This window comes from Paramormyrops kingsleyae, chromosome 18 (genome assembly GCF_048594095.1).
Source record: "Paramormyrops kingsleyae isolate MSU_618 chromosome 18, PKINGS_0.4, whole genome shotgun sequence".
NCBI classification, from domain to species: Eukaryota; Metazoa; Chordata; class Actinopteri; order Osteoglossiformes; family Mormyridae; genus Paramormyrops; species Paramormyrops kingsleyae.
The window spans coordinates 11,795,879-11,821,418 of record NC_132814.1 but is presented as its reverse complement, the minus strand read 5'-3'; the positions used below and the strand labels follow the sequence as shown (position 1 = coordinate 11,821,418).

General features: G+C 46.8%; 2 protein-coding genes across 3 annotated transcripts; both read right to left on the bottom strand.

Annotated features, from left to right (window-relative positions):
• Positions 1 to 2,104: 2,104 nt before the first annotated feature.
• Positions 2,105 to 9,366, bottom strand: smpd1 (sphingomyelin phosphodiesterase 1). Its single transcript, XM_023800537.2, has 6 exons — positions 8,540 to 9,366; positions 5,959 to 6,737; positions 5,537 to 5,708; positions 4,960 to 5,036; positions 3,511 to 3,656; positions 2,105 to 3,150 (listed from the first exon to the last, which is right to left on the bottom strand). Exons 1-6 carry the CDS (start codon positions 8,756 to 8,758, stop codon positions 2,738 to 2,740), a joined length of 1,806 nt encoding a protein of 601 aa, XP_023656305.2. The 5' UTR covers positions 8,759 to 9,366; the 3' UTR covers positions 2,105 to 2,737.
• A 540-nt stretch (positions 9,367 to 9,906) lies between these two features.
• ilk (integrin-linked kinase) lies at positions 9,907 to 24,078 on the bottom strand. 2 transcript variants are annotated; one of them, XM_023800539.2, is made up of 13 exons: positions 23,925 to 24,078; positions 22,089 to 22,424; positions 17,017 to 17,182; positions 16,299 to 16,394; positions 15,995 to 16,091; positions 15,133 to 15,216; positions 14,801 to 14,886; positions 14,605 to 14,714; positions 14,329 to 14,456; positions 13,885 to 14,006; positions 12,915 to 13,014; positions 12,499 to 12,629; positions 9,907 to 11,336 (listed from the first exon to the last, which is right to left on the bottom strand). In XM_023800539.2, the coding sequence occupies exons 2-13, from the start codon at positions 22,175 to 22,177 to the stop codon at positions 11,187 to 11,189; spliced, it is 1,359 nt and encodes a 452-aa protein (XP_023656307.1). In that variant the 5' UTR covers positions 22,178 to 22,424; positions 23,925 to 24,078; the 3' UTR covers positions 9,907 to 11,186. The 2 variants fall into 2 exon arrangements, with proteins under 2 accessions (XP_023656307.1, XP_072558431.1); XM_072702330.1 differs by lacking the exon at positions 23,925 to 24,078 and adding an exon at positions 23,444 to 23,902.
• Between the last annotated feature and the right edge of the window lie 1,462 nt (positions 24,079 to 25,540).

Genomic DNA, 25,540 nt, shown 5'->3' with positions numbered 1-25,540 from the left:
TTGCCATGGCTCCATGTGTGTGGATTTTGCATGTTCTCGCTGTGTCTTTGTGGGGTTTCCTTCAGGTACTCTGGTTCCCCCCACAGACCAACATGCTGAGGCTAACTGGAGTTACCACATTGCCCATAGGTGTGCATGTGTGAGTGACTGGTGTATGGGTGTGTCTGGCTGGTGCAACATCTTGGGTTGTTCCTTGTCTTGCGCCCATAGCCTCCAGGATAGGCTCTGCCCCCCCCCCCCCCCCCCAACCCAGAATAGGACAAGCAGTTTTAGGGGATGGATGTTATTTTCACACATTTTGACACATGACAAACTGATCAGAACACCAGAAATATATAACATTTAAATTTGAACATAGATAACATTTAAATTTGAACATAAGTGAGAATTGTGTTTTGCATTCTGCAGATGTATCCCCATTTAACCATTTAATGCTTTTGACATTTAATGCATGTGTGTCTTTAAAAAAAAAGGAGAACCCTAGTGTAGGGTGAGTTCTGAGGGCTGAAGGCTTCCTCTCAATTTAAATGGATCATCCCACATCATAGAAGCACATCACCAGAAGTGAATAGTTCAGGTCCAGAAAGTATAATTCCAGACCCAGATTTTGTCTCATCCTACCAGTTGAGTACTCTGTGACTGGGACTTTATGCTCAACTGGTTGGTTGAAACAAAATCTTGGTCTGGATTTTTACTTTTTCAATTGGAACTGTACACCTCTGCAAATCATAAAAAGGAAAAAAATAAAGTGCCAACCTCACCCACTGAAACACACATGTGCCTCTCAAACAGCCAGCTGCCCCATTCCCCAGCTGTGTGCCAAATACTTCCAGAGTTCATGGGAGAGCCTTCATAACCAGGGCTCATGTTGTAATAGGATGCACATGGATGCCAACCCCCTTCGTGAGGAAAAACGAGGAACCCCAACCCCACTCACCACCCCCTGAACCGTTCTGTGTAATTTCACTCACGTTTATCTACCAGCTACTTCAGAGTGGACTCTAGTCCAAAATGCAACTTAATCTGGACTAAATTATTGTCCCCCTGCACTTCATAGCAAATCTTATCATCTGCAATCTCCCCCCCTGCAAATCTGCAGTGCATACTCTGCACATTTTATCATGGGGGACCCCCCCCACAAAGACTTAATTGCTTCAATTATCTGACATTTTTATCCAAAACCATTTCTGTGGGATTCAAACCCACAACCTTTACATTGCACAATGCTGTACTTGTTGAACTACAGGAACATTTGAGCCCCACCATGCCAACCACTATTAATAACAGTAACTACACAAGGGATTATCAAACCTCAACTACGCTTTAGTTTATGTGTCCAGATACATTATATGGGCAAAAGTACTGAGACACCTGGCCATTACACCTACAGGAACTTTTATGACACCCCATTCTAAATCCATGGGCAGCAATATGGAGCTGGTCCCCCCTGTGCAGCCATATCTGCAGCCACTCTTCTCAGGTGGCTTTCCACAAGACCTTGAAGTATGCCTGTTTATATTTTTGCCCATCCATCCTGAAGAGCATTTGTGAGGTCAGGCACTGATACTGCTACTGGGCCTTAGTTAATAAGAATCATGAAAATGTCGTGGGTCAAACAGGTAAAATATAAATGAAAGGCTGTGTCCATGTTTTGATCATGACTGACCTCCTCCAATAATAACTAATGAAACGGCTTATTTATCCTCCATTGTTGGCATGGGGTTTAGTTTCATATGAAATTATCTGTGAAGTCTAACCTACCAACTTCTTGAGTCTCCCGTGCTTATTCACCGTAAAGTTCCCACACAAAAAAAGGCGACACACAAAACTGGCCAGGAGCTACAAAAGTTTCAGGTCCATACAACCAGGATCAGGTTCCAGGTGTGAAAGCGCTTATGGCATCCTGAGACTGTACCACGCTTGAATTCACTGAGCTCTTCAGAACAACTCATTCTTTCACAAATGTGTATAAACCTGACTCTATGGCTAGATGCTTGTCTTTATAAACCTGTGACAATGGGTCAGAATGAAACACCTGAATTCGATGATTAAGAGGTGTGTCCCAATACCGTTGTCCATATAATGTACATGGAGAATCAAGTCATTTCTCTGTGAGAGTCATTCAGTTTTATGCATTGGGGAGAGTGTTTAAAAGTGCTACAATGATTTCAAGAAAAAATGAAAAACTACCCCCTCTCACATCCCTCATACACATTGGTAGCATTGTCATTTTCAAATTATATACTCATTAGACAGTGTCAGCCATGCTACATCACACAACAGCTGCTTTGCGTTGCAATTCCTGCTGATAGCTTGTTTTTGGTTCATGCTGAAAAGGTATGGTATCCACGTAATACAGCGCACACCGGTAACGGCTAAGCTTTGGCTCCACTGCAGGTTCAGAAGACAGCAGATGAATGCAGATCATGCTACTGGCCATGGGTCTACACCTGCGGCCATTAAGTGCAAATGACGGACAAAGAGACCCGTCACGGTGTCATCTCCTGGTGAATAACAGGGGTTACAAATAATTATCTTCATGGACTCATGCATCCTCATCAATTAAAAATACTCTGAGGAAAAAAACGACTTGAATTTTGTACAGCATTTTGGAGAGTCAGGTGCAGATACCTGCACCCCCCCTTCCCCACCACCACCCAAATAAAGGTATTACTAGAGGATTTACTCAATGGGATGTCCTCTCACCCTTTGAATCACCTCGTTCCACCTATACAACTCAGCAGAGAGTCTTTTTTGGGGTCTTCCCCATCTCCTTGACGTCTAAGGGCAAACGCTGGCACTGGCTTGGGTCATCAGATCGCCCACTGAGCAGGTAGCACACCTGTGTGGTCTTGCAGGTGTTCACACATGGCTCTGATACATGGCCCTTGTGGAACAGGTACCAAAATTTTTGGAAGACCAGGTCTTCAGTAAGGAACCTCCCAATTAGCTTGTCCCAGTCTGCTGGGAAGAGGGTGTTCAGGCCATATGCTTCAGAGGCCCGGTAAAGCAGGGTCCATTTGGGACTGGGAGCCGGGCTGTGGGAATAGTGGCTGTTGACCTCTGTCAGGTTGAGAATGTATGTCTCATGGTCCAGAACAAAGCGGGAACTTCCTGGATAATGCCCGTCCATGTAGTACACGCGGTAACCTAGTCATCAAGAAATAAACAGTCACATTCATTTCAACACTCTATAGCAGTGTTTCCTAATCCGGTCCTTGGGGGCCCACAGTCGGTCCATGTTTTTGCTCCCTCCCAGAAAGTCCACATTTGGGAGCAAAAATGTGGACTGTCTGTGGGTCCCTGAGAACTGGATTGGGAAACACTGCTCTACAGTAACAACTAAAAACAGTAATATTCAAAAACAAGAATCTATCCATTATTCAGTATTATATTAGTCATTCAAACAGACACTATGAGTTTAATCTTAAATGGAACGGGTGGGCAATTGTGAAGACTCATTACTTAGGTGCCAGAAAACTTGGGAGGCAAAGGTGGGGGAGGAGTTACCTGGGTTCAAGTTGATGTAGGTAGTGGCACTGGGGGCAATGAAGGCCACGCCCAGGGGGCGTGTCAGGGTCTCCTCATCATAAAACATCTGGAACTCATCCATGTGGGTGTGGCCAAAAAACTGCCCTGCAATGGTGCCCTCATACCTGGGCAACGAAAAAGAAGCTTTCACGAAAAATGGCTTACAAAGACTACAAGATAAAAATACCACTATTTCAGTCATGTGCAAAGACTACCGATGGCACCATCGGGGGGTGCAGACCACCAGCCCACAGACTAGTGAACGCAGAATCCTGGGGATGTTACACAAAGCAGAACTTCTCAGTTAACTGGGTTAACTTAAACTAGAAGTAATGACCGTCCAATAAGAGTTTAGGTAAGGAGCATTCCTACTGGACGGCCATGACTTCTAGCTTAAGTTTCAGATTCGGTTTATTTATAGAGCATAAAGTGGTAAAAAAAATCAAAATGACATAAAACCCACATAACCATACAAATAACAAAGACAGAAGAAGGTCCTATACTGAGTTAAACAATAAATTCAATTCAATTCTTTTTATTGTCATGTGTACAAGTACGAGTACCGTGTACAATGAAATGCTTGCTTGCATGTGCTCCTGCAGACAGTGAACATACGACAACAAGACGGATAGACAACAGGACGACAAGTGAATATAAAGATAAAGTGAATTATAAAAAAAAGTGTCTTTTCAGATGGATTTTAAACGAAGGAAGTATTGGGGCCAGATGCATTCCACAATTTCTGAGCTAAAACCACAAACGGCTGATCTCCCCTCTGCTTTAGTCGATTTCGGGACCACAAGTGTAGACTGATCAGCAAGTGCCCTAGATGGACCATGCAGTCTTAAAAGGTCAGAGAGATTAGTTGGGGCCAGGCCATTGAATGCTTTGCATACAAATAGTAAAATCTTAAAATCAATTATGAAGTGTACTGGGAACCAGTGAAGAGAGGCGAGTATGGGATTAATGTGGCCGCACTTACAAGTTGCCGCATTTTGAACTAGTTGTAAGTGTGAGAGAGAGAGACATAGCTAACACCAGCATACAGAGAGTTAAAGTAGTTAAACTGGGAGGAGATAAACGCATGAGTTACCCTTTCAAAACCCCCAAAAGATAAAACGAGGCTGACCTTAGATAAAAGCCTCAACTGGAAGAAGCTAGTTTTAACAACCGAATTTGTGTGTTTATGCAATCTAAATTTGCAGTCCTTTATCACAGGTTCCAGGAGAGCAAGGTCCAGATGGTCGGCATTATTTGTACTGGGTACCAAAAATAGAAACTCGGTTTTATTTTCTTGTAGAATCAAAAGGTTTAAAGCCAAATCACCTTTTAACCTCTCCAAGACTGTTTTAATAATGGTTTTATCATATTGGTGATAACCCAGGTAACCGATCCTGCTTCATGGAAAACCCCCCAGGGTCCACCAACCTGTTGACAATGTGGTAGTAGTTCCAACTCCAGCTCTTGAGACACAATCCGGGTGGGATATGACCGATAATGTGCACCTAGGGCCAAGAGGAGGAAACGAGAGCTAGCTCAGTGCACATAACCATGGTAGCCTGATAACTGAAACAAGGAACAAAACACGTAAAAGGTAGAAAGGTCAACTCAAATGCATAAAATATACATTATGGACAAGAATATTGGGACGCCTGGCCATTACGCCTACAGGAACTTCTATTACGTCCCATTCTAAATCTATAGGCATCAATATGGAGTTGGTACGCCCCCTTTGTAGCTATAACAGATGCCACTATTCTGGGAAGGCTTTCCACAAGTTTATGGGGTGTGTCGGGATTTTTGCCCATTCATCCAGAAGAGTATTTGTCAGGCCAGGCACTGATGTTGGACGTGAAGACCTGGCTCGCAATCTCCATTCTAGTTCATCCCAAAGGTGTTTTATGGGGTTGAGGTCAGGGCTGACTGAGCAGAGCTGAAAGTCTCGCTCTTTCCGTCTCAGACAGAGCCCCTGTGCACCTGCATCGTAGCCCCGCCCTGTTCTCACCTTCTCCCCCTTGTCTTCTGCCTGCTGGAGGATGCCAATGAGCCACTGGAGCTGGTCGGCCGGGTCAGTGGAGTTCACCAGCAACCAGAAGTTCTCCTTGGCACAGTAGTTCATGTTGAGGGAGACCACTCTCAGGCCCGGCTGGACCGGTGCCGTGTAGAATCCAGCCCGCCTGGACACCAGAAACGCGACCATGCAACATGCAAAGTTATTGACCACTGAGGAGCGAAGACCACAAACCAGCATAGTCTGTAGTAATAGCTCTAATAAAATTTTAGCAGAGTCAGATTTGGCAAACTGCTTGAAATGTATTTATTGGTATTGCTGTCTAATTTCCGGAGAGTCTTAAGATGTTATTTCAGCCTTAAAGTAAGAGAGATATTAGTTATAATTAGCTGCTCATACAGTCAGCCCAGGCCTACCGGAGAGTGTGCAATGCGTCTGGTGGCAGCCAGGGGGCCCACTCCTCAGCCATGGTGTTATAGAGCCAGCTGGACGACTGGTTCCCATGGATGAATGGCGGTGGGAAGCTGTTGACAGGAGTGCTCTCGTGGTTCCCCACAGCCGGGTACACAGTCACGCTGGGGCCTAGATATTTGCGGATGAGCCGCGACACGACGGTGAGCTCGTGCAGCTGCTGGTCCCGTGTCTGGGCCCACACGTTGTGGGCCGGGATATCTCCGGTCCAGTAGACCCAGTCCCAGGGTCCGTCCCGGGCTGCGTTCTCCAACAGGCTCTCCACGGTGCGCAGCGGGAGGTCGCATTTGCTGTAGGTCCCCCAGAATCCCGCGGTGCGGCGAAGAGGCCATCGAGACACCACAGAGTCATTCCGGCAACACAGAGGTTCTTTGCAGTCGGCTGGGCTGCCCGCCACGTATTCCTGGTCCCAATGCACATCGGTGAGGAACAGCACCCGGCTCTGGGGGGAGCCCGGCCGGGGGGGGGGCGGGGGCACCACAGGGGGTTTGGGCATGGGAGGCAGGGTGACGTTCCAGGGGGCGTAGATATCGAAATGGCCACAGGCGCGGCCCACCAGCACGGCACAGGCCTCGGACGGCGACAGCACCGACCGCTGCAGCGCGTTGATGACGTCGTCACGGAACAGCTCCGCGATCTGCCGGCACACGTGCTCCTCAGCTAGGTGGAGGCGCACGCAGGTCTCGCCCGCCGCCTGCGCCACACGTTCCACGTTGGCCTCGTTCTGGAAGAATAGCGTGAGAACGCAGCAGTTATGTGCAGTGCTGTCAGATTGAAGGCCAGGATGGGCAACATGACAGAACACCAGACTTGTTACTTCTACACTGTTTAGTGTTAAACTGGTGCATTTCCCACAAATACCCCCCCATACACACACAGTTCTAAGTTCTGCACGCCAGTCGTACTGATACAGAGACCACTAATGCTGGAAAACCAGTCAGATTGAGGAACTGGGAAAAGGCAGGAGGCACCATCAAATTTAGTCACAGATGATGCATTTCTGATTCAGTACTAAGTTTTACAAATGCATGCGTCTCTCCGCTGACAAGCACCTGCTCTATCAAATTGTCATTATAGATAGAGATATTCCAATTAGATTTACTCTCCCTGCGCTCTACAAAAATAAATTTGTTGTTGTTGTTTGTTATTTACTCAATTGCATATTTTATTTTGCTTATGCAACCCATTGATGGCTTTCATGGGACTATGGCCTTTACCACTACACCACCTGCAGGGTTTCTACCAGCCGTGTAGCAGTGTTGACTATGCACAGCAGACCAGGTTAAGGAAGAAACAAAACCTCATGCAAGTCACCCCCCCCCCCCCCCCCCGGTGTTATGTCCAAACCAACCCGCGACACATAAAAACATCCTCAGGACATCAGAACGTTCTCGGAATCTGCATGCATCACATGCTACATCTGAAGAGCCTGAGGTGTCAGATCGCCAAAACCAAAATAGAGGCGCCGTCGAGCGACCACAGCCCTCAAAAGCCACCCGAAGTTTCCATTCGTGCCGGTCAGCATGCGCTGAAGAAATGTTGCAGTTTCATTCTGACATAGGGAAGAGCTGACAGTCAGCATACCAAAACAGCAGGGCCGGATCTAAGGGGTGCCCTGTCAGCAGTGACATGCACCTGAGCGGTAGATTCTACCCTGTCCACCCCCCCCCCCCCATCAAATTTTTTTGCAGACGTCACAGCAGAACAGCCAAGTCATAAAAAAGGTCTCCTTTTTTGCACATCAGTGAGAAGGCCGGAGCACTGACCACAGGGCAAGTCTCAAAGTCCATTGGCTGAAATGTCAAGTATGCTCCCTCATCCCTCATAGTACCTTTACAAAACTATAAACATTATTAAGCTGGGTCCCCACAAAACAATCATTCTGATGGTGCAGCCCAAGTACTCGAAGCTGCCTGGCTGTTCCAGACACCGAAAACCATGGACTCATCTCATCTCATCGTCATCATCCAAAAGTACAATTCACCCTTCTCCTAATGTAGATCACAAGTACCATGTGCATCCCCTCTAGTAAAACACAACCTTTGATCCCCATAATGCAGTCCTTGGGCACCTTGTGTGGCCAGTCAGTGTTTCTTGGTGAAAGAAAAACTAGAGAACAGCATAAGAACCCAATTTGGAGAGATCAAAGTTGAGAAGACCACTTTACAGGGTATTATTACATCCAGGATACTGCTTCATAAAATTTTATGTTAGAATACTCTTGAACACTGGGGCTATCAGTTAATTTAAGTTCCCTAAAACGACTATAAAGTTAGCTAAACCACATGCTGATTTGAGTCTTTAACATTCAACCTTTCAAATGCTTTCCGCAAGTTATGTTGTTTAAAATACGAACTAATTTAGTCATCTGATATACTGGTCCACCTTCCAGAGAATAACATTCAAGATGTCCTTAGTAAAACTAAACATAAATCAAGGTGAATACCGGCCAAAGCTCCAGATGTTTTTGTGGATAATGGACACCTAAGTGCACATGTATTTAATCAGAATTATTAGACTGCTCACCATCAGAGCCACGTCTACGATGGCAAAAACTGCTTCACATAGCCAGCAGCTGACGTTTCGCCAGGAGACCCCAACCCGAAACTTGGAAATCGCGTCAACAAACTTTATGTCAGCTCTTCGGTCTTCATCTCGAAGCGGATGTGCGGTTCCTGACGGGGATTGCAGACAAACACAGGCGTAGAACAAAAAACAAACCGTCCACAGCGCTGTTTGCTTCATGGTGGCACATAAACGTCCACACAAGATGTGAGTCAGCTGCGAGGTCCGAGGGCTTCAGTGCCTGCCTGGAGTTCTGCTTACACTTCCCTCGAGAAAAAAGGACGCGGAAATGAAACCACTTCGCAGGTACCTTCTCCGACTGTCCACGTTTACGACACGGTACACTGACAAAGTTCACAGCCTCAGCAGTTTATATAGAAGGCGGTGACTTACGACCCTGGACAGCAACTCTGAGATGGAATGGGGGAAAATGTCAGGTTTGTTTAGCGAGTGTCGAGCTAAGCTTGTCCCCCACCTCAGATAAGGCGGCTTATTGAACTGAGCTAGTGCAACAGAAGCGTCCCCCACTCTTAAATTCGTATCATATCTCCTCCCTAGAGAGACACCACTTCAGACAGACCGCAAACGCCTTTCTAAGGCCCGGCGATCGGCAGCTGGGCTCAAAAACATCCCTCAGCGTTGACTCGGAAAGCGACCCATCTCACTAAACACCGCAACATGCCTTTGGACAGATCACATGACTTCTCACGTGATCGGTGCCCAGCCCTCTTCACGTGATTAGAGTACGTTGTTTAACCGGTTAAGCCCATATGCGGTAAACGGCTTTGAGCAACTGAAATATTGTGCCTTGAGGAAATTATAACGGTATTATACTTGCTGACGCGAAATGATTTTTTTTTTTACTTGGTACGCCCTTTGATATAGCATATATAATATTTTTAACAGGGGAATTTTTTATCGTTCTGCGGGTGCATAGGTGACACCATTCGCTGACTTGTGCATTTTGCCGCTGTTGCGAAAAACGGAAGAGACTGAAAAATAGCCATTGACTTCTCTAAACATTGAAAATTCAGCATGAAAACATTTCATATGAAATCAAACCGATACGCGTCTAAGGCCTATAGGTTTATGATTTTTTTGCTTGGACTTGCAACAAACTATCTCTTTGAGAGAAACAACAATATGAACGCAGGGAGGCCTGCTGAATCTTCCGGAATATGCATGCCCTTCTGCGCCCAAGCTTAAACACAAACCGCCATCACCTTCAGGCCAAAACGCTCCTGTAACTTTTACATTCGACTGTTTTTGAGATCAGCGCTGAGTTTTCTACTCTACAACATCTTATTTCATTGAAAAAAAAGACAGCCTTTCTGAAATCATTTTAATATACATATTTATAAATTACATACAACATGTGGCATGCTTTTTGTCTTTGGAGATACAAACAAGGCAGTGAATTAAGCTGTGGAAAGCTGAAAATAAATTATTTTGTTTCAAATATGTTTAGAAGTTTATTTTATTCGCCATCGCCCTGGTGATCTGTCCTATCTACCATCACATCGCCAAGCACAGGTATGACTATTATTGGTCTCCTGAAATCAGGTGTTTGTGGTGCAGAATAAAAACGTTCAGCCTCTCGGTCAGACATCTTAGGCCTCAGAACATCATACTTTTACAGTTATTTTGCTTTTATCCAAATCGAATGTACTATTGAGAAAGCGGGTTTTGCCAATCCCTGGAGCATTTGAAGTTAAGCGGCTTGCTCACGGGACCAGCGGTAACTGATGATTCGCCAACAACATTCACCCTTCCTTCAAGTATAGTCTGGTTAAGGAAGGAAATAAAATCTAAATCTGCCGTTTAGTGATGCATGTGAAAGTAACATGTCAGTATGGACATTTATGCACAAAGCATGGGGATAAAGATTGAAAAAAGGGGTGATACTGTACCATGGATTGTCACAAATTATGCACAGACCACATGAAATGCTCCTCAGCTTATCAAGGTCAGATAGAGATGCACATTAATAGTGTCTATTTTCTGTTCAAGGCACAAGGGAAAAGAATCAACGATAACTACTCACTTCGCTGATGACAGCATTACTAGCGATAACTACATTCGATTTGCCTTTTCTCCATTAGATGGGTGCAGACCAAATGAACTGTACTGCAACTATTCCAGCATACCTGTAGATGGCAGTATAGTTAAACACATTGACACCCCCCAAGTTAGGCTAAAAAATGCAGATAGGCACCAGCCAAATTAATTAATAATAGAAAAAAAAATATTTCTGGGAGTGTAAATTATGTTATATTGGCATGTTGTAATATAATGTCTCTTTTTGACTTCTCATACAATGGTGGGGCTGAGATAGAAGGGATCCCATCCATTGGATTAACACCCAGAATGTTCTGCATAGTAAGGCAAACACAAACGCACAAAAACATCATATCAACAAACAAAAGATGGTTTTAAGTAAACAAAAAGCAAGCACTGGTAACAAATTTAAGTTGACATTAATGTTAATAATAGCAAAGAGCAGAGATGCTTTCAAAGGAAGAGCAGACAGTTGGGGTTGGATCCAAGGCAGCAGTAAGACATGGTGTTAAGTAAGGCTGGTATCAGAGGCTAGAGGAACAAGTGGGGTTCACTTGTCCTGCATCTTCTCCAGGATGGGGACGATCATGTCGAACTTGGGCCTCTTGGCTGGGTCTTCGTTCATGCAGATCCTCATCAGCTTGCAGATGTGGGGCGATATGCCAGGCGGAATGGTGGGACGAAGACCCTCGAGGGCAACCTGCAAGGGTGGGGGGCATTGTGCACACAAGTTAGGGAGGGAGAGAGAGAGAGAAGGATTGAGGGAAATAGAGAGAGAGGGAAGGGGGAAGACAGGGGGGGGGGGAAGAGTGGGAGAGAGGAAGGGAGGTAGAGATGGAGGGAGAGACGGGAAGGGAGGGAGGAGACAGGAGGGAGAGAGACAGAAAAAGAGAGGGAGAGAGAGAGAGAGAGGAGAACAGTAAGAACACTTTCTGGTTGTAGACCTCTATATCAATGTATCAATAATCTGGGGTCTAATCCAGTGGCAGCTGGCATCCCATGTGACACCCATGAAGCCCATGTGACACCCATGAAGCCCATATTTGATGGCTGCTTGCACCCCCAAACACACATTTTGCCGGGAGGGCACGGTGCCGGCGATCTGCTAGGTTGGTGCCCTGTGCAGAAGATGCCACCTTGGGCAACTTCCCATCGTGCTCTTGCCAGGATCCACCACTGGACTAATCATTTACAAATTAAGGATCTATTAATTATATGACTTAATCTGGAATTCAATGTAATCAGGCTGTGGGTTAGAGTTGGATTTAGGGTTAGGGTTTGGATTTTTTGAGCTGCGATTACAGATTTGTGTAGAAGGCCATCACAACCTTTCCTACTGCTCCATTGTACTCCTTATGCCAGTTTATAGCTCTGCAACCTTTTGTCTGGCTAGCACTTGGATTAGGTAATAATAGTAATATGTTTAATTAATATAGCACCTTCCCAGAGGTCAAGGTCTCTTTAGAAAAACTTAACAGTCTCTAAGTTGGAAGTAGAGGCCTAAGAACACTCATGTGAGTGTTCAGAACTTCATCTGTGTTCATGTCAATGCTTGAGTGTTTCCTGTCATAAGTGCTGTGGGGGGGGGGGGGTGGTTGGCCTGACAGCCTGGAGTCTCTTCTGATCTTCCAGGTGATAAAAGCTGAATTTCAGCTGATGATCACATTTCTGTCTCACACTGTCCTCAGACTATTGACTGCAGGTCAGTTCCTATGACACTGGACAAACACCACATACCAAAACATGCTTGTGTCTGTGAACACTTACAGTGAGCTTAGCAAGATCTGTTTACATACATGAGTGTGGCGTGAGCAGGTTCTGCCCCCCTGCGCACCCATCCATGCCCACCGACCCTGACCCACCTTCATGCCGATCTCCATGTTGGAGAGCTCGGCGAACGGCACCTCCCGGGTCACCAGCTCCCACAGGAGCACGGCAAAGCTCCACATGTCTGCCGACCGCCTGTTTATGTCCTCAGGCTTCTTCTGCAGGGCTGGGGGGGGGGGGGGGGGGGGAGACAGAAAGACAGGAAGGGAGTGGAGAGAGAACAATACTACATAGAACAGTGTTTGTGCATCCGGTCCTTGGGGACCCGCAGTCGGTCCATGTTTTTGCTCCCTCCGGGCTCCCTATCAGAAAGTCCACATTTTTGCTCCCTCCCAGCTCCCGGTGAGAGCAAAAACGTGGAATGTCTGTGGGTCCCCGAGGACAGGAAATGGACATTACAGATCCAAACACTGGTGCATGTGTTAACTGGTCAGTCACATGTTGTAGTCACCTTCAGGCGCCACCCAGGCTGGAGCGTACATCCTGCCAGGACACTGGAAGGAGAACTTCACGTCTGCCATGCTGATCCTGGCTGTCATGTCCTCGTCGATCTGTCAGGTGACCAACGTGTAAATAACAGCTGCTTCCCCATGGCCATCTGGACTCTGAGCTCCTTGCTGCCCTCCTCCCCACAGATTTGGACTTCACATTAACTCTGTGCAACAGCACTGTCACTTCAGTGCCATCGTCCATTTACATTATTGCCAGAGAAAGTCAGAGTTTGTTTTTGGCGCCACTGTACGCCGTCTGCTAAATATGGCGGGTGTGACAATAATGGCGAACTTATAACCGGTGACCATAAAAGCCGACACTCAGGTTGCTATGAGACACGGCCACACCTTCAAGGAGGAAGAGAAATCAGGTGAGAAGAGACTGGAAACCATAAGGTGAACATGTATGCTTGTGGGTGGAAGGGGTACATTCAGCCATTAAAACCCCAAGCGGACATGGAGAAACCGCAAAGCAGGTCTGTCAGTGAATGTGTGAAAGGCCAGAGGGTCCTTGCGGTTCAACAGAATCACAATGTTGTTCATCTCCAACACCACCATCTATTTGGCAGGTTCTCAAACTGACCAAGATTCATTTCACCAAATTTAAGAACATGACCTGTAAATTGCGCTTTGTGATCAGGGTTCCTGGGAGGTGCTGTATATGATCCTGCTGTGGTCACTGCATCTCACTGACAGCATGTCTGTAGCTCACTGGGAGCCAGTTATAAACTGTGATTACAGCTCAGAGCCACTAGGGGGCAGCCTGTTCATTACAGCATATGGGCACGTCCGTTTACCCCCAGCACAAGTAAGCTAAGGGTTTCCCTCCTTTCCTTTTTAATGTGTAAAGGTGGCATAAAGCAGCACACTGGTGTTTCGGGGATGGCACAGTCACAGAAACACAAAGCACAAGCATGGCGTTCAACTCACCATGACACTCCTGCTATTGAGATAGTGCCGAGGGATCATAGGCTCGAGCGTGTGCAGAAAGGCCATGCCGCTTGCGATGTCCAGGGCGAACTTAACTGCCTGCATCTGGTCCACTACAAAATCTGGGGGGGGGGCGGGAGAGAAGTTGAACAATAAGAGTTACGCTTAACATTCGCTCATTCAGAATTCACATTTGATCAAGCGGGTGACCACACAAGGGTGTGTCTGTGTAATGTGCCAATGGTCAAAGGTTTAAAGAAGTTTGTGGAAAACAAAGGTTTGTTTTCTAAGTACAAGACATCTGATTGGTTGGTCCCGCCTCCTGTAGTTGCTTGGAACCACCTCCTCTACAATCTGATTGGTTCTCTCTGAACCAATCATTTTTCATTCTGCCCTCAAAACATCTTTGTGTAAGTAAAACATGAGCATCCAAGAAGCACTTACTGGTGCCCTCATGGAGCACATTGTAGAGTGAACCGTAGGGCATCAAGTGCGTGATGATGATGGGGTGAGTAGAAGGGGACGACTGACAGGCCCCCAACACGGGCAACACATTGGGGTGGGAGAATATCCTGAAGAGAGAGTACAGCACAGTCGGGGGAGGGGGGTCTTATTTGAGCTAAAACTTCAACACTTGACAGAAAGAAGATGAATGAATATTAAATGTGCCTTGTCCAGGAAAGAGGTCACATTATCAGGGCTTGAGTTTGGGATTCTCACCTGAGTTTGGGATATTCCTCGTTAAAGTCACGGCTCTTCCTGGTGGTCCAGTCCCGGACATGCAGTACCTTAACCACAATCTCTGCGCCCTGCCAGCGGCCCTGCCACAGCTGTTTACGAGAGGATGAGTCAGCACAGCTTGAAGATCAGGGTGGGGGGGGTGGAGTGAGTACAGGAACACGCCGGGTTGACTTGCCTCTCCAGAGTGGTTTTCGTTTATTTTGGCCAAAAGGGACAACTGCTTGAAATCAATGCCTGCGTGTTTGTTCAGAGTCCCGTTACCTGCACACACATACACACACGCACACACAAAATGATTAAAAGTCTAGAGCGTATGACAATCAAAAACAAATATTCCTCATGGTTCCATTGATGTAAGTTTGACCTCCCTAGCCAGTGTCAATGCTAGACTTTGTTTACAGAGGAAACCTGACAAACGGTAAGGTCCCAGCCCAGCCCAGCATTCCTGAATCTGTATCATGCAACCAGTGCAAAAACTTTTAGATGCGGGTGGGGGGGACTACTCACGCGGTCGTGTTCGGGTAGTGCCCTTCCAGAATGAATCTTTGAATGGGACCTTGGTGAGACTCTGTCCCAGCTTTTCAGCCCGCTCTGATGGGGACACAGTCCAAGGGGTGGTGGCACAGAAGGAGACAGAGTACTGGTTAATATTAAAGGGGTGGTGCTATGAGGCCACACCCACTGTACTGATTAATATTAAAGGCGTGGTGCTGTGAGGCCACACCCACTGTACTGGTTAATATTAAAGGGGTGGTGCTATGAGGCCACACCCACTGTACTGAGTAATATTAAAGGGGTGGTGCTATGAGGCCACACCCACTGTACTGATTAATATTAAAGGGGTGGTGCTGTGAGGCCACACCCACTGTACTGATTAATATTAAAGGGGTGGTGCTATGAGGCCGCATCCACTGTACTGATTAATATGAAAGGATTTGGTGCTGTGAGGCCACACCCTCAGTACTGGTTAGCATTAACGGGGTGGTGCTGTGAGACCACGCCCACTGTACTGATTAACATTAAAGGGGTGGTGCTATGAGGCCACACCCATTGTACTGGTTAACATTAAAGGGGTGGTGCTATAAGACCATGCCCAATGTACTGATTAACATTAAAGGGATGGTGCCATGAGATTGTGTCCAGAAAGGGGCCTCGCTCCTGCAGGTGCAGGTATTTTCAGCAGTGGAGAAAACAACTCAAGAGACACAAAACAAGACCACTTGAAGCTCAAAACTTTACTGCTGTCTGGAAACATTTGACCCTGACATGAACCCAGGCAGGAAGTAGACTCAGGCAGGAAGAGAGAGATAGACATCTTAGCCTTTCCTTCCCCAACAGCCCACCAACACACACACACACACACACACACCTTTCAGGGTGTCCTGCAGGTGTGGTTTGGCCTTGTCCAGAGGAGTCTCCCCATACTTGTTGCAGATGCTCACCTGGGCACCATTACTTACCAGGTCCTGATGAGATACAGAGACCAGAGACAAACCTTAACTGGAACATTCAGCTGCCAAATGATGTTTCTGCAAGATAACACTGGATAGTATCAGTGCACCCTTTGAAATACAGGTTCCATATACATGTGTAAGGATCAGAAAGCATCACCACCCCCAGTCTGAGACACACAACCGCCATAAGATGCAGCTACCAGCAGAGGGTGGCCTGACCTCAGCCACCTGATCCTGGCCCCAGAAACAGGCATAGTGCAGTGCTGTGTTCCCGTGCTCGTTGGCCGCGTTGGTGTCCGCCTTGCAGTGGATCAGCTGAGGTAAATGGAGAGGCACATAAGAGACTTACCTCATGCCACAGCACAGTGCTGTACAGAGGCATTCATTTCCAGAAAGTAAAAATCCAGACCAAGATTTTGTTTCAACCAACCAGTTGAGTATAAAGGGTCACCGTCACAGAGTACTCAACTGGTACTCAACTACTGCGGTGTGTTGGCGACTGCCCAGGGTTGGTTCCCGCCTGCGCTCATTGGGCCTCAATCACCAACCGTTCTTACGAACAAATTTGTTCTTAAACCCCACATACGCACTTTTTTACGAAGATTCTGACATTTACCAATTGTCATTTAACAATTCTGCTACTTAAGAACACGTCATGAATCCGACATAGGTTGTTCTTAACAAATTTCGTAGGAACAAATTTAAGAGAATCCTTAAGAAAGGATAGGTGAGTGAGGCCCATTGTTCTCGGAATAGGCTCCGGTCCCCCCGCGACCCCATGTGGGGATTAAGCAGTTTCAGAAAATGGATGGATGGATGGACTTGAACTATCGACCTCTGGATAGAGGCCTCCACAGACAGGAGGTCTCTGACGACGGTATACGTGTGCATATGTGTGTGTGTGTTCACCGACTGCACGTGTGCATAATGTGCCCACCTTGGCCACGATGTCACGGTGCCCGTGGCTGGCAGCCAGGTGCAGTGGCGTGTCGTCGCCGCGGTTCATGACGTTGATGCGGGCCCCGCGCATGACCAGCATGTCCACCACGCCTGTCCGACCTTCCCGGCATGCCCAGTGGAGGGGGCTGAAGCCGTGGTCATCCCTGGTGTGGGGGGAGCATGTATTAAAATAACATTATTCAATTGCATTTACATTCAGGACCTTCCCCTCTTCTGGTGCCCAAGCTAACAGTGCTGGGGTTGATCACGAAGGCGTCCATTTTTTCAGCCATTGCTCACTGGGAAAGGGGGGGATGTGGGGGGTGTGTGACAGGCCAGCCTGGTGTTGAAAGCAAACCTTATAAGGCCTGGACACACTTCCTGGATGATTCTGCAGCCCTCAATTCCACAGCTGTTACTCTCATCTGCTTCCTCCATCTCCCCTCGCTGCCTCTCGCTTTCCCTCCATCTATTTAAGAGGCCCTATGAACTCTGGCAGATCTACATCACAAACAAAACAATAAAAACAAAAAAAGTTGGTAATTATGCAATCTTTTAAGGAATATGCTTCGCAAGAGTGTAGACTCTCTCTCTCCCATTCATCTGTCGGTCCAAGCTTCCAGAAGCTTCTGTGAAACTGCCCTTAATCCCCACTCTCCCAAATGGTTCACTAACAAAGTCCTGACCCTGTAGCCTGGAGAATCTCTATAGTAAAGTTTATAACTTTGTAAAATACCTTCACAAACATGCACTGTGTGTGTGTGTGTGTATGTGTATGTGTATGTGTATGTGTATGTGTATGTGTATGTGTATGTGTGTGTATGTGTATGTGTATCCATTATTTTTCCCTTATGGGGACCGGTATCCTGGTCCCCATCAGGGAAAACTCTATTTTATAAAAATTGGTGACAGCTATGAAAAAACTAAAAATGCAAAAACTTATGGTTACTTATGGTTACGGGTAGGGCAGGGTAGGGGTTAAGGTTGTCATAGTTAGTGTTAGCATTTTTCCCATTGAAATTAATGAGCGGTCCCCAAAAGGATATGTTTACACTACGTGTGTGTGTGTGTGTGTGTGTGTGTATGTATGTGTGTGTGTGTGTGTGTGTGTATGTGTGTGTGTGTGTGTATGTGTGTGTGTGTGTGTATGTGTGTGTGTATGTGTGTGTGTGTGTGTGTGTGTGTGTGTGTGGCCCATTATTCAATGCCCTTCCTTTTGTCATGAAGTCCTGCTCCTTCTCTGCTTTCCTGCCTCAATGCACAGTTCTGGACTGTGGCTTCTTATTCTCACCATCTTGTCTGGACGATTCAGAGAACAAGAGGCTGTTTGATCTGCCCAGTTCAGATCACAACCCAGTGTGGGAGTGAAGCTGACGGGGGGGGGGGGGGACCTGGGCAGCACTGCTGGGGGAAGGCGGATAGAGGACAGCTCTGTCCTGAGGTCTTTCACACACATGTAGGGTTCTGGAAAGAAACCTCCCTCTCTCTCTCTCTCTCTCTTTCTCTCTCTCTCTGTCCTTCTCTCTCGCTCTTGGTCTCTCTGTCCTTCTCTCTCGCTCTCTCTCTCTGTCCTTCTCTCTCGCTCTCTCTGTCCTTCTCTCTCTCTCTCTTTCTCTCTCTGTCCTTCTCTCTCTCTCTTTCTCTCTGTCCTTCTCTCTCTCTTTCTCTCTCTCTCTGTCCTTCTCTCTCTCTCTCTTTCTCTCTCTGTCCTTCTCTCTCTCTCCTTCAGTCTCTCTGTTCCATTTCTGTATACCTATCTTTACAACCCCTCTCTGCACGTATGCAGAGATGAGGACCTTTTCTACCCCTAGAGTGAGGGTCCCTCTCACCGCATGGTGGAGTGGGGGGGGGGGGGGGGGGGACTGTCCTCCAGGGAGGTTAAATATAAACAGCATGCTGGTCTCACCAAACAAGGAGGGCCTCGGCCCCCCGGGTAGCCCCTGGGTGACCCCCTTGCTCTCACCACGCGGTATTTATACTCATTGTTGTGTTTCTACGGTTCCACCACTTCCGCTCTGCTAGCACTACAGTGGCTAATGTGTCCAACCCCTAGGGATAACACAGCTTCGTGCCAATGAAGCTAACAAGGCCCAACGCCCCTGCGGGTAACGTCGGTGGAATCTCCTACTATATAATTCTGCTACGACAGCTAAGACCATATTAGCATTAGTCCTTCCATTAGTATTCCTTCTATCACTGTCAATTTTCTCATGCAAACTGGTACTGTTCTTGCTGCCCCCCAGAATAAGAACCACAGATCGACAAAGATGGACACTAGGTATGGCCGTCTTAAACAGCACGTTAAGGATAAGATTTCACACACCCAGACAACCTAACAGAACTGCAGGGCATTGACCACTGGGACCACACACAGAGATGTGTGCGCGCACACCCTTCAATAACAGGCTGGGGAACAGCCACTATTGGCTGGACTCAATGAGTCGACTCTAAACATATTTCATGACAGTAAACAGGACACCATAGACTTTGGAGGAGAAACCTGTCATGGAAACTACAGTTTCCCAGAGGGGAAGAGAAAAATGTGTGTATCTATTCCCGCTTCCAGAGACGAGGCTCTTTGAGATTCTCATCACTTCTGAGCTCCTGTTTCCCAGAGTGCGGATTCTAGGCCTGACAGACTGAGCCGCCAGCCTTGGGCATTTCATCCAGTCAGGCAGCTGATCGGCTGCCCATCACTGGCAGGAGGACAAACGGGAGCAAGAGCCACTGATGTCTTTTTTAAACTGGCATATGATGCTAACTGTTTAAAGATTCATTCCTGGGGGAGGGGGGGGGGGTTTAAGGAGCTGAGGAGTTACACCAAACTGCTTAATCTCAAGGCACAATCAAAAACACAGACCAGCTCTTCCACACACAGTCACAATCAATTCAACAAATTAAAGGTGTGTTGGTTATCTGTATCCTCTTCAATGGGTGGATGCTGGTAAAGGCTCCACCTTCTAGTTCCTGGGGGATGGGCAAGTAACACTAGCCAATTCAAAGCCATTTTTTTACTCTTCATAAAATCAGGGCCAATCAGGACTCCTTAATCTGGTAAAGAAGGGCCTGCTATTGGACGATGCTGCTAGAGGGGGAGTGCAGACTAGCAAATGAGCTGATTAACATTCTGACGCACATCCGCTGAGATTCAGGGGAACCCAGATCCATCAAAGTGCAGAGGGAGGGGGCGAACAGCCAGATCAGATCCTCGTGGTGACTCGCATGGCAACCCCAACCATGGGCACTTCAGCCCAGCTGGAAGCAAAACTATGGGGGCTGGGGGGGGGGGGCATTTAGATCCAAGTCCACCCAACACTCTACCGTACTTGTGGTGAAAACCATCCAACCAATGAAAGCGGTAATGGAACAGAACCCCCACCCAAGAAGAGAATCCAGAACACCCTTCAGTCTAGGAAAAACACCCCAGCATCCGTTCCTCCCAAAGTAACCAGATGAATCCAAAACCAGCTGGAGCTTCGGAACGCGCAGCCATTCCAGGAAGACACTGGGATCTTGTGTCTGCTGGCACCGAGGCCGCGGCCTTTGGCACAGTATTCCCATTCCCCTGGCTTTTCTTCCTGCATCCCACATATTCTCCTCCCTTTCCTGTTCTCACGGAGCACATCTCACGACCCCCCACCGGAGAAGGACGAGCTCCAAGAGACATCTTATAAAACAGTGTCTCTCGACCCAGTCCTCGGGGACCCCCAGCCAGCCCACATTTTTGCTCCCTCCCAGCACACCTGTATCTGGTATTTGATGTTCTTGATTGGCTGGGAGCAGGGAGGGAGCAAAAATGTGGGCTGTCTGGGGACCGGGTTGGGAAACACTTATAAAGGAACAGCAGCCAGTAGAGGTAGGTGGGTGGTGGGGGGCGGAACGTCCGTCTGGGCCCAATTAGCCACAGAGGTTCTGCAGAGCGTAGCAGCCTGGCAGCCTTCAGCGGAAACTCTGAAGGAACATGCGGGCTCTGCGAATGAGGTCATCACGTCCGCCGACTGGATGCGGCGTGTTTTAGTTCCAATCCCTCCACAACACCTAATCCAGCCCCCCCACCAGTGACACATGTCTCTGCCAGCATGGAGGACAGGAGCAAAGTGTGCCGGGGTCTACAGCAGCACACACCCCTGGTGGGACCGGGATCACAACCTAACCTGAAACAGCCGCATTCCGGCCGGCAGACTTCAGCAACACACCGCGCATCCTTCGCTGTTGCGGTTCAAGCCAGAAATTATTTAGCTTCCCCTACACCCCTGTCATCACCACCACCCCCCAGCCCCACCCAGCACTACAGAATGACACCATAGCAGCTCATGTTCACATGACATAACTTGTACAATAATAGCAACATGGACTCAAGTCAGCTCCACAGAAACTGAAAAAAGAGAAACAGTCATCCAGTTCCGTGGTTTTCCGACATTCTCGTAAAAAATAACTCCTGACCCTGTCAGAAGGAAAAAGTAGTAATTTGTACTTGTGCTTGTCACTGGGCTGTACCCTAAAGAGTTTGCCAGTTGTACCCTAGCTGATAGGTAAATATACCTTTTAGTCTAATTTAAGGTACAGAAATAAGAAAGATCCCCAAGGTACAAACAACATTAATGTACCCCAAATGGTACAAAAGTGTTCCTGAGAGTCCATTTCTGTACCTTAAATTAGATGAAAAGGTACATTTACCTACAGCTAGGGTATAATTAGCAAATTAGCAGACCCTTGAGGGAACAGCCCCAGTGACAAGTAAAGGTACAAACTGGTACTCTCTTCTGAAAGGGTATAAAAACACTGCTATTAGGTACAGAAGGTGAATTCATCCATATGAGATGGAATCATGATTCATCGCCCCCCCCCACTGCCGCACTTCCCAAATGGCCATAGCTACTACGCTCCCCTCCCACCCACCCACGACTCAGCTCAGTTATGCTGATTCAGGTTCGCCGACAGAACACCCACGCCATCCCAACAGTACCAGTGACACATGAGGAGTCATAAAGCTTTGCCTGACCACAGCCAGCATCACCACCTTCACAACCTAGATCATGCGACCCCCCACCCCCCCGAAGGCCCACTCACCCCTGATTAAGGTCATTCTCCGTGTTGTCCAACCAGAGGCGGACGGCCACGGCGTTGCCCTCTCGGCATTGGGTGAAGATGTCGTCCATGTCTTTGCCCGTGTCGCCCCTCTCTCTTAGTCACCCTGATGATCCTGGCGCGGGTGGGGACTAATGTTCAGGAGCTGCTGAACTAGGGCACTAAGAGCTGAAGAAGACCGGTCCAGGAACCCAAAGAGCCTCCAGGGGGCATTCGTCCTCAAAAGGAACGCAGACCGAGGATGGAGAGGGGAAGGCGAGGCAGATGGGGACAAGGGAAGACCAGTGGGACGGGCTCTTTCTGCACTTGCTCACACTCCTGTAACACAGACAAAAGGGTGGCAGCAGACATGTGTGGGTCCCATGTTTGTTTAAAATAGTGTCATCGTAAGTAAACAAAATGGAGGCTGTTCAGAGCCTCAAACGGCAACCTAAACACAGCTGATTCCCAGTCTGCCGGCCTCATGGCAGGAACGAACAAGCACCGGTACATTCCGCGGCTCTGAGCACATTTGCAGCCCACAGGGGCTTGCAGAAACATCCAAGAAAGGAAAGGGAACAGGGGGAAATGCTGTCCTGACAAGCAGGCTTCATCGCCAAGGATGACCGGGGCTGGAGGGACCGGCGGAGCCTCCATCCCTTCCCCGAGTTTGGCTCCACCCACTCTCCACAAGGACACGCCCACAACCCGCCATCAGGGACACGCCCACAACCCTCCATCGGGGGCACGCCCACAATCCTCCCTCAGGGACACGCCCACAGCCCTTCATGCTTCACCTGAGGTTACAAAAATCGAATAACTTTAGAAAATGTGTTTTCTAGGTAACATATGCAATTTGTAAAATGCAAAATGTAAAATTCAAAGATAACACCAAACCACTGTGCACATCAAGTTATTAATCAAATCACAGATAAAAATGACAGGAAATATATTTACATATTTGCACAAGCTCTGCAAAACCCTGCACACCAGGAAACAAAGTAATTTGTAAAACTTGTCAGACTCATACTAACACATAGGTCTACTTTTCTTGAAATTCTTTGCAATTTTTAAAATGAATTAGCCAATCATAACTACATTTTGAAAGGAGTTTATTAGTAAAGGTTGGGCTTAGTGAGCAAGAACTGATATATTTTTCAGCTTAAAGTACTCTCTAAAAGTATATCAAACACGTACAATTCTAAACTACTTAAAATATATATGCATATATAATCACCTCAGGTTAACTACAGCAAGCATGAAATCAATAGGATGTATAGTCAAACCGTAAGTATAATGAACTTCTCACTATAAATGTCACGTGATGTTGAAAAACACGACTTCGAATGTTACATTACTTTTGTTTTCTCCCCAAATAAGTTAGATGCCCACAGAAATCCAGCAGCACTTGGAAAAGCGGCGTCGCTGCATCCCAGCTTTCAGAGCAAAGGAGCAGGAAAGCGAGCAGGGCAAAAAGTTCCTTCTTCACAGAAAAACTCCATCAAGTGCCGGTGGGTTCCGCTTTAGGTCCAAAACCGAGTTTTTTTTAGAATTACTGATCTTTTATCAATAAAAAAAACTGGAACTTTCAATCAAAATAAACATCGTTGTTTGGTTCATATCAACTACGTCTAATAAACCTATACCAATGTGTGTAAGAATATCTCGTAATGTCCAGATGTAGGGTTTCTCGGATGAGGTTATTGGACTATCCGTGCTCATTCCCTTCATCTGGCGCGGACGACCGTGAAAGTTCATGTATGAAAATATCAGCCAGAAGAGCGAAGAAACGATCAACCAATCAACAAGACGGGGCGCGACAGAATCGCATGGATTTACCTGCTGGATTGCGTCCCTTTCTCTTTAAATCCCCACAAAAAAAGGATTCAGGCAGAGGATAGTAAAACTGCCGACGTCCACACCCTCTTCTCTCAAGAAAAAAATCTCCTGACGTGTGGTCGGCGAATGCTATATTTCTGGCAGTTTGTAAGATCTACAATTGCTGCGCCCCCTGCTGGTGAATCCATTCCATGTGACACCACGCAACCCCTCCGCTTCGCTTTTTTTCTGGAGCGCATATTTCCGCGGCGGACGGCGCCACAAGTCGTAAATTCGACTAATGCAATTTGAAACCATGCCGAGGGAGTTCCTGCCCCCTGCGGTCACATTTTACACACAGCTCGTTCACAAAACACATAAGGCAAAAAAACACCAACACAACAAAACAGCATATTCTGGTCAGCAGCACATTTGGAGAGCAGCTGAAAATTAGGCTATAATTACAAGAGAAACATTTTAGCTCTATACGGAGAATTAACTGCAGCGCCAGTTGGAAAGGCTCAGATGGTGAGAGGCTGTATTCTTAAAAGCGGTTTTATTCAGCTACTAGGACTCAGGGGATCCCCAAACCGAAGTCTCCAGTGTGAAAAGGAATTCCGTACCTGGGATGTGACATGTAGAGGCCATTCAATAGCATGAAATATTCCAAGGCAGAATTCATAAATTAAATACAGTGGTACCTCAGAACTCGAACTTAATCCGTTCAGAACTCCGGATCGAATCCTAAAAAGTTCGAGTTCTGATCGAATTTTCCCCATAAAAAATAATGGAAAACCAATTAATTGGTTCCCGGCCCCAAAAAATTACACCTAAATATGTTTTTCTTAGCATTTAAACACAAAATGAACAGGATACTACAAGAGCATATACTGTACTAAACATATCTAAGCACATTTATCAAAACAGTAATTTGTAAAGTAAGAAAATAAATGTATCCAAACAATGTGTAAAGTTCAAAAAAACAATGTGTCCTGCCCAGATAGTCCGCTCCTTCCGTGTGCCCCTCGTTAACGCTGGAATCCCCATGTAATCAGCTGTTTATGGTTGTCATTAGTCCTCTGTATTTAGTCCGCGTTTCAGTTTGTTTCCCCAGTTCGGTCATTGTATTGTCCGTCTGCGTTTTGCCTGCCTTACCTGTAATTAAACCCCGTATTCCCCGATACCCTGACGTCTGTGCCTTTGTCTCCGTTCCGTCCCCGCTCAGCACGACAATATTATTATAATTAAATGTATTAATGGTTTATTATTAATATTAAAATAATTAATAAAAAATCTTTATTTTAAAATGTATTTTATTATATAATAATTACTGTTGCTGTCTATCATTGTCAATGTATTTTTACTGTCTAAATATAGGTATTCAGCTAGTGTAAACATGCATTATGCTATCACAGCGAATGCAAGGCTGAGACTGAAGCATTACCCTTTCACTTCTGTCACATGTGCTCAGGGTGAACCCTCATGAAGTCTGTTTCTGATTGTTTGCTCAGAGACATGCACACCAGTGGCCTGCTGGAGGTCATTCTGTAGGGCTGACAGTGCTCTTCCTGTTCCTCCTTGCACAAAGAAGCATATACTGGTCCTACTTATGGGTTAAGGACTTTCTATGGCCCTGT

Bases quoted from the DNA above. Each gene is read 5' to 3' on its own strand.
- smpd1 (XM_023800537.2), bottom strand. From the start codon at position 8,758: ATGAAGCAAACAGCGCTGTGGACGGTTTGTTTTTTGTTCTACGCCTGT. The intron at 5,709-5,958 runs GTAGGCCTGGGC...TCTGGTGTCCAG, and splicing joins GACGCATTGCACACTCTCCG to GCGGGCTGGATTCTACACGG. The intron at 5,037-5,536 runs GTGAGAACAGGG...TCTTGGCCCTAG, and splicing joins CAGAAGACAAGGGGGAGAAG to GTGCACATTATCGGTCATAT.
- ilk (XM_023800539.2), bottom strand. From the start codon at position 22,177: ATGGACGACATCTTCACCCAATGCCGAGAGGGCAACGCCGTGGCCGTC. The intron at 17,183-22,088 runs GTGAGTGGGCCT...CCCCCACACCAG, and splicing joins GAGAATGACCTTAATCAGGG to GGATGACCACGGCTTCAGCC. The intron at 14,457-14,604 runs GTGAGAATCCCA...CTCTCTCTTCAG, and splicing joins GAGGAATATCCCAAACTCAG to GATATTCTCCCACCCCAATG.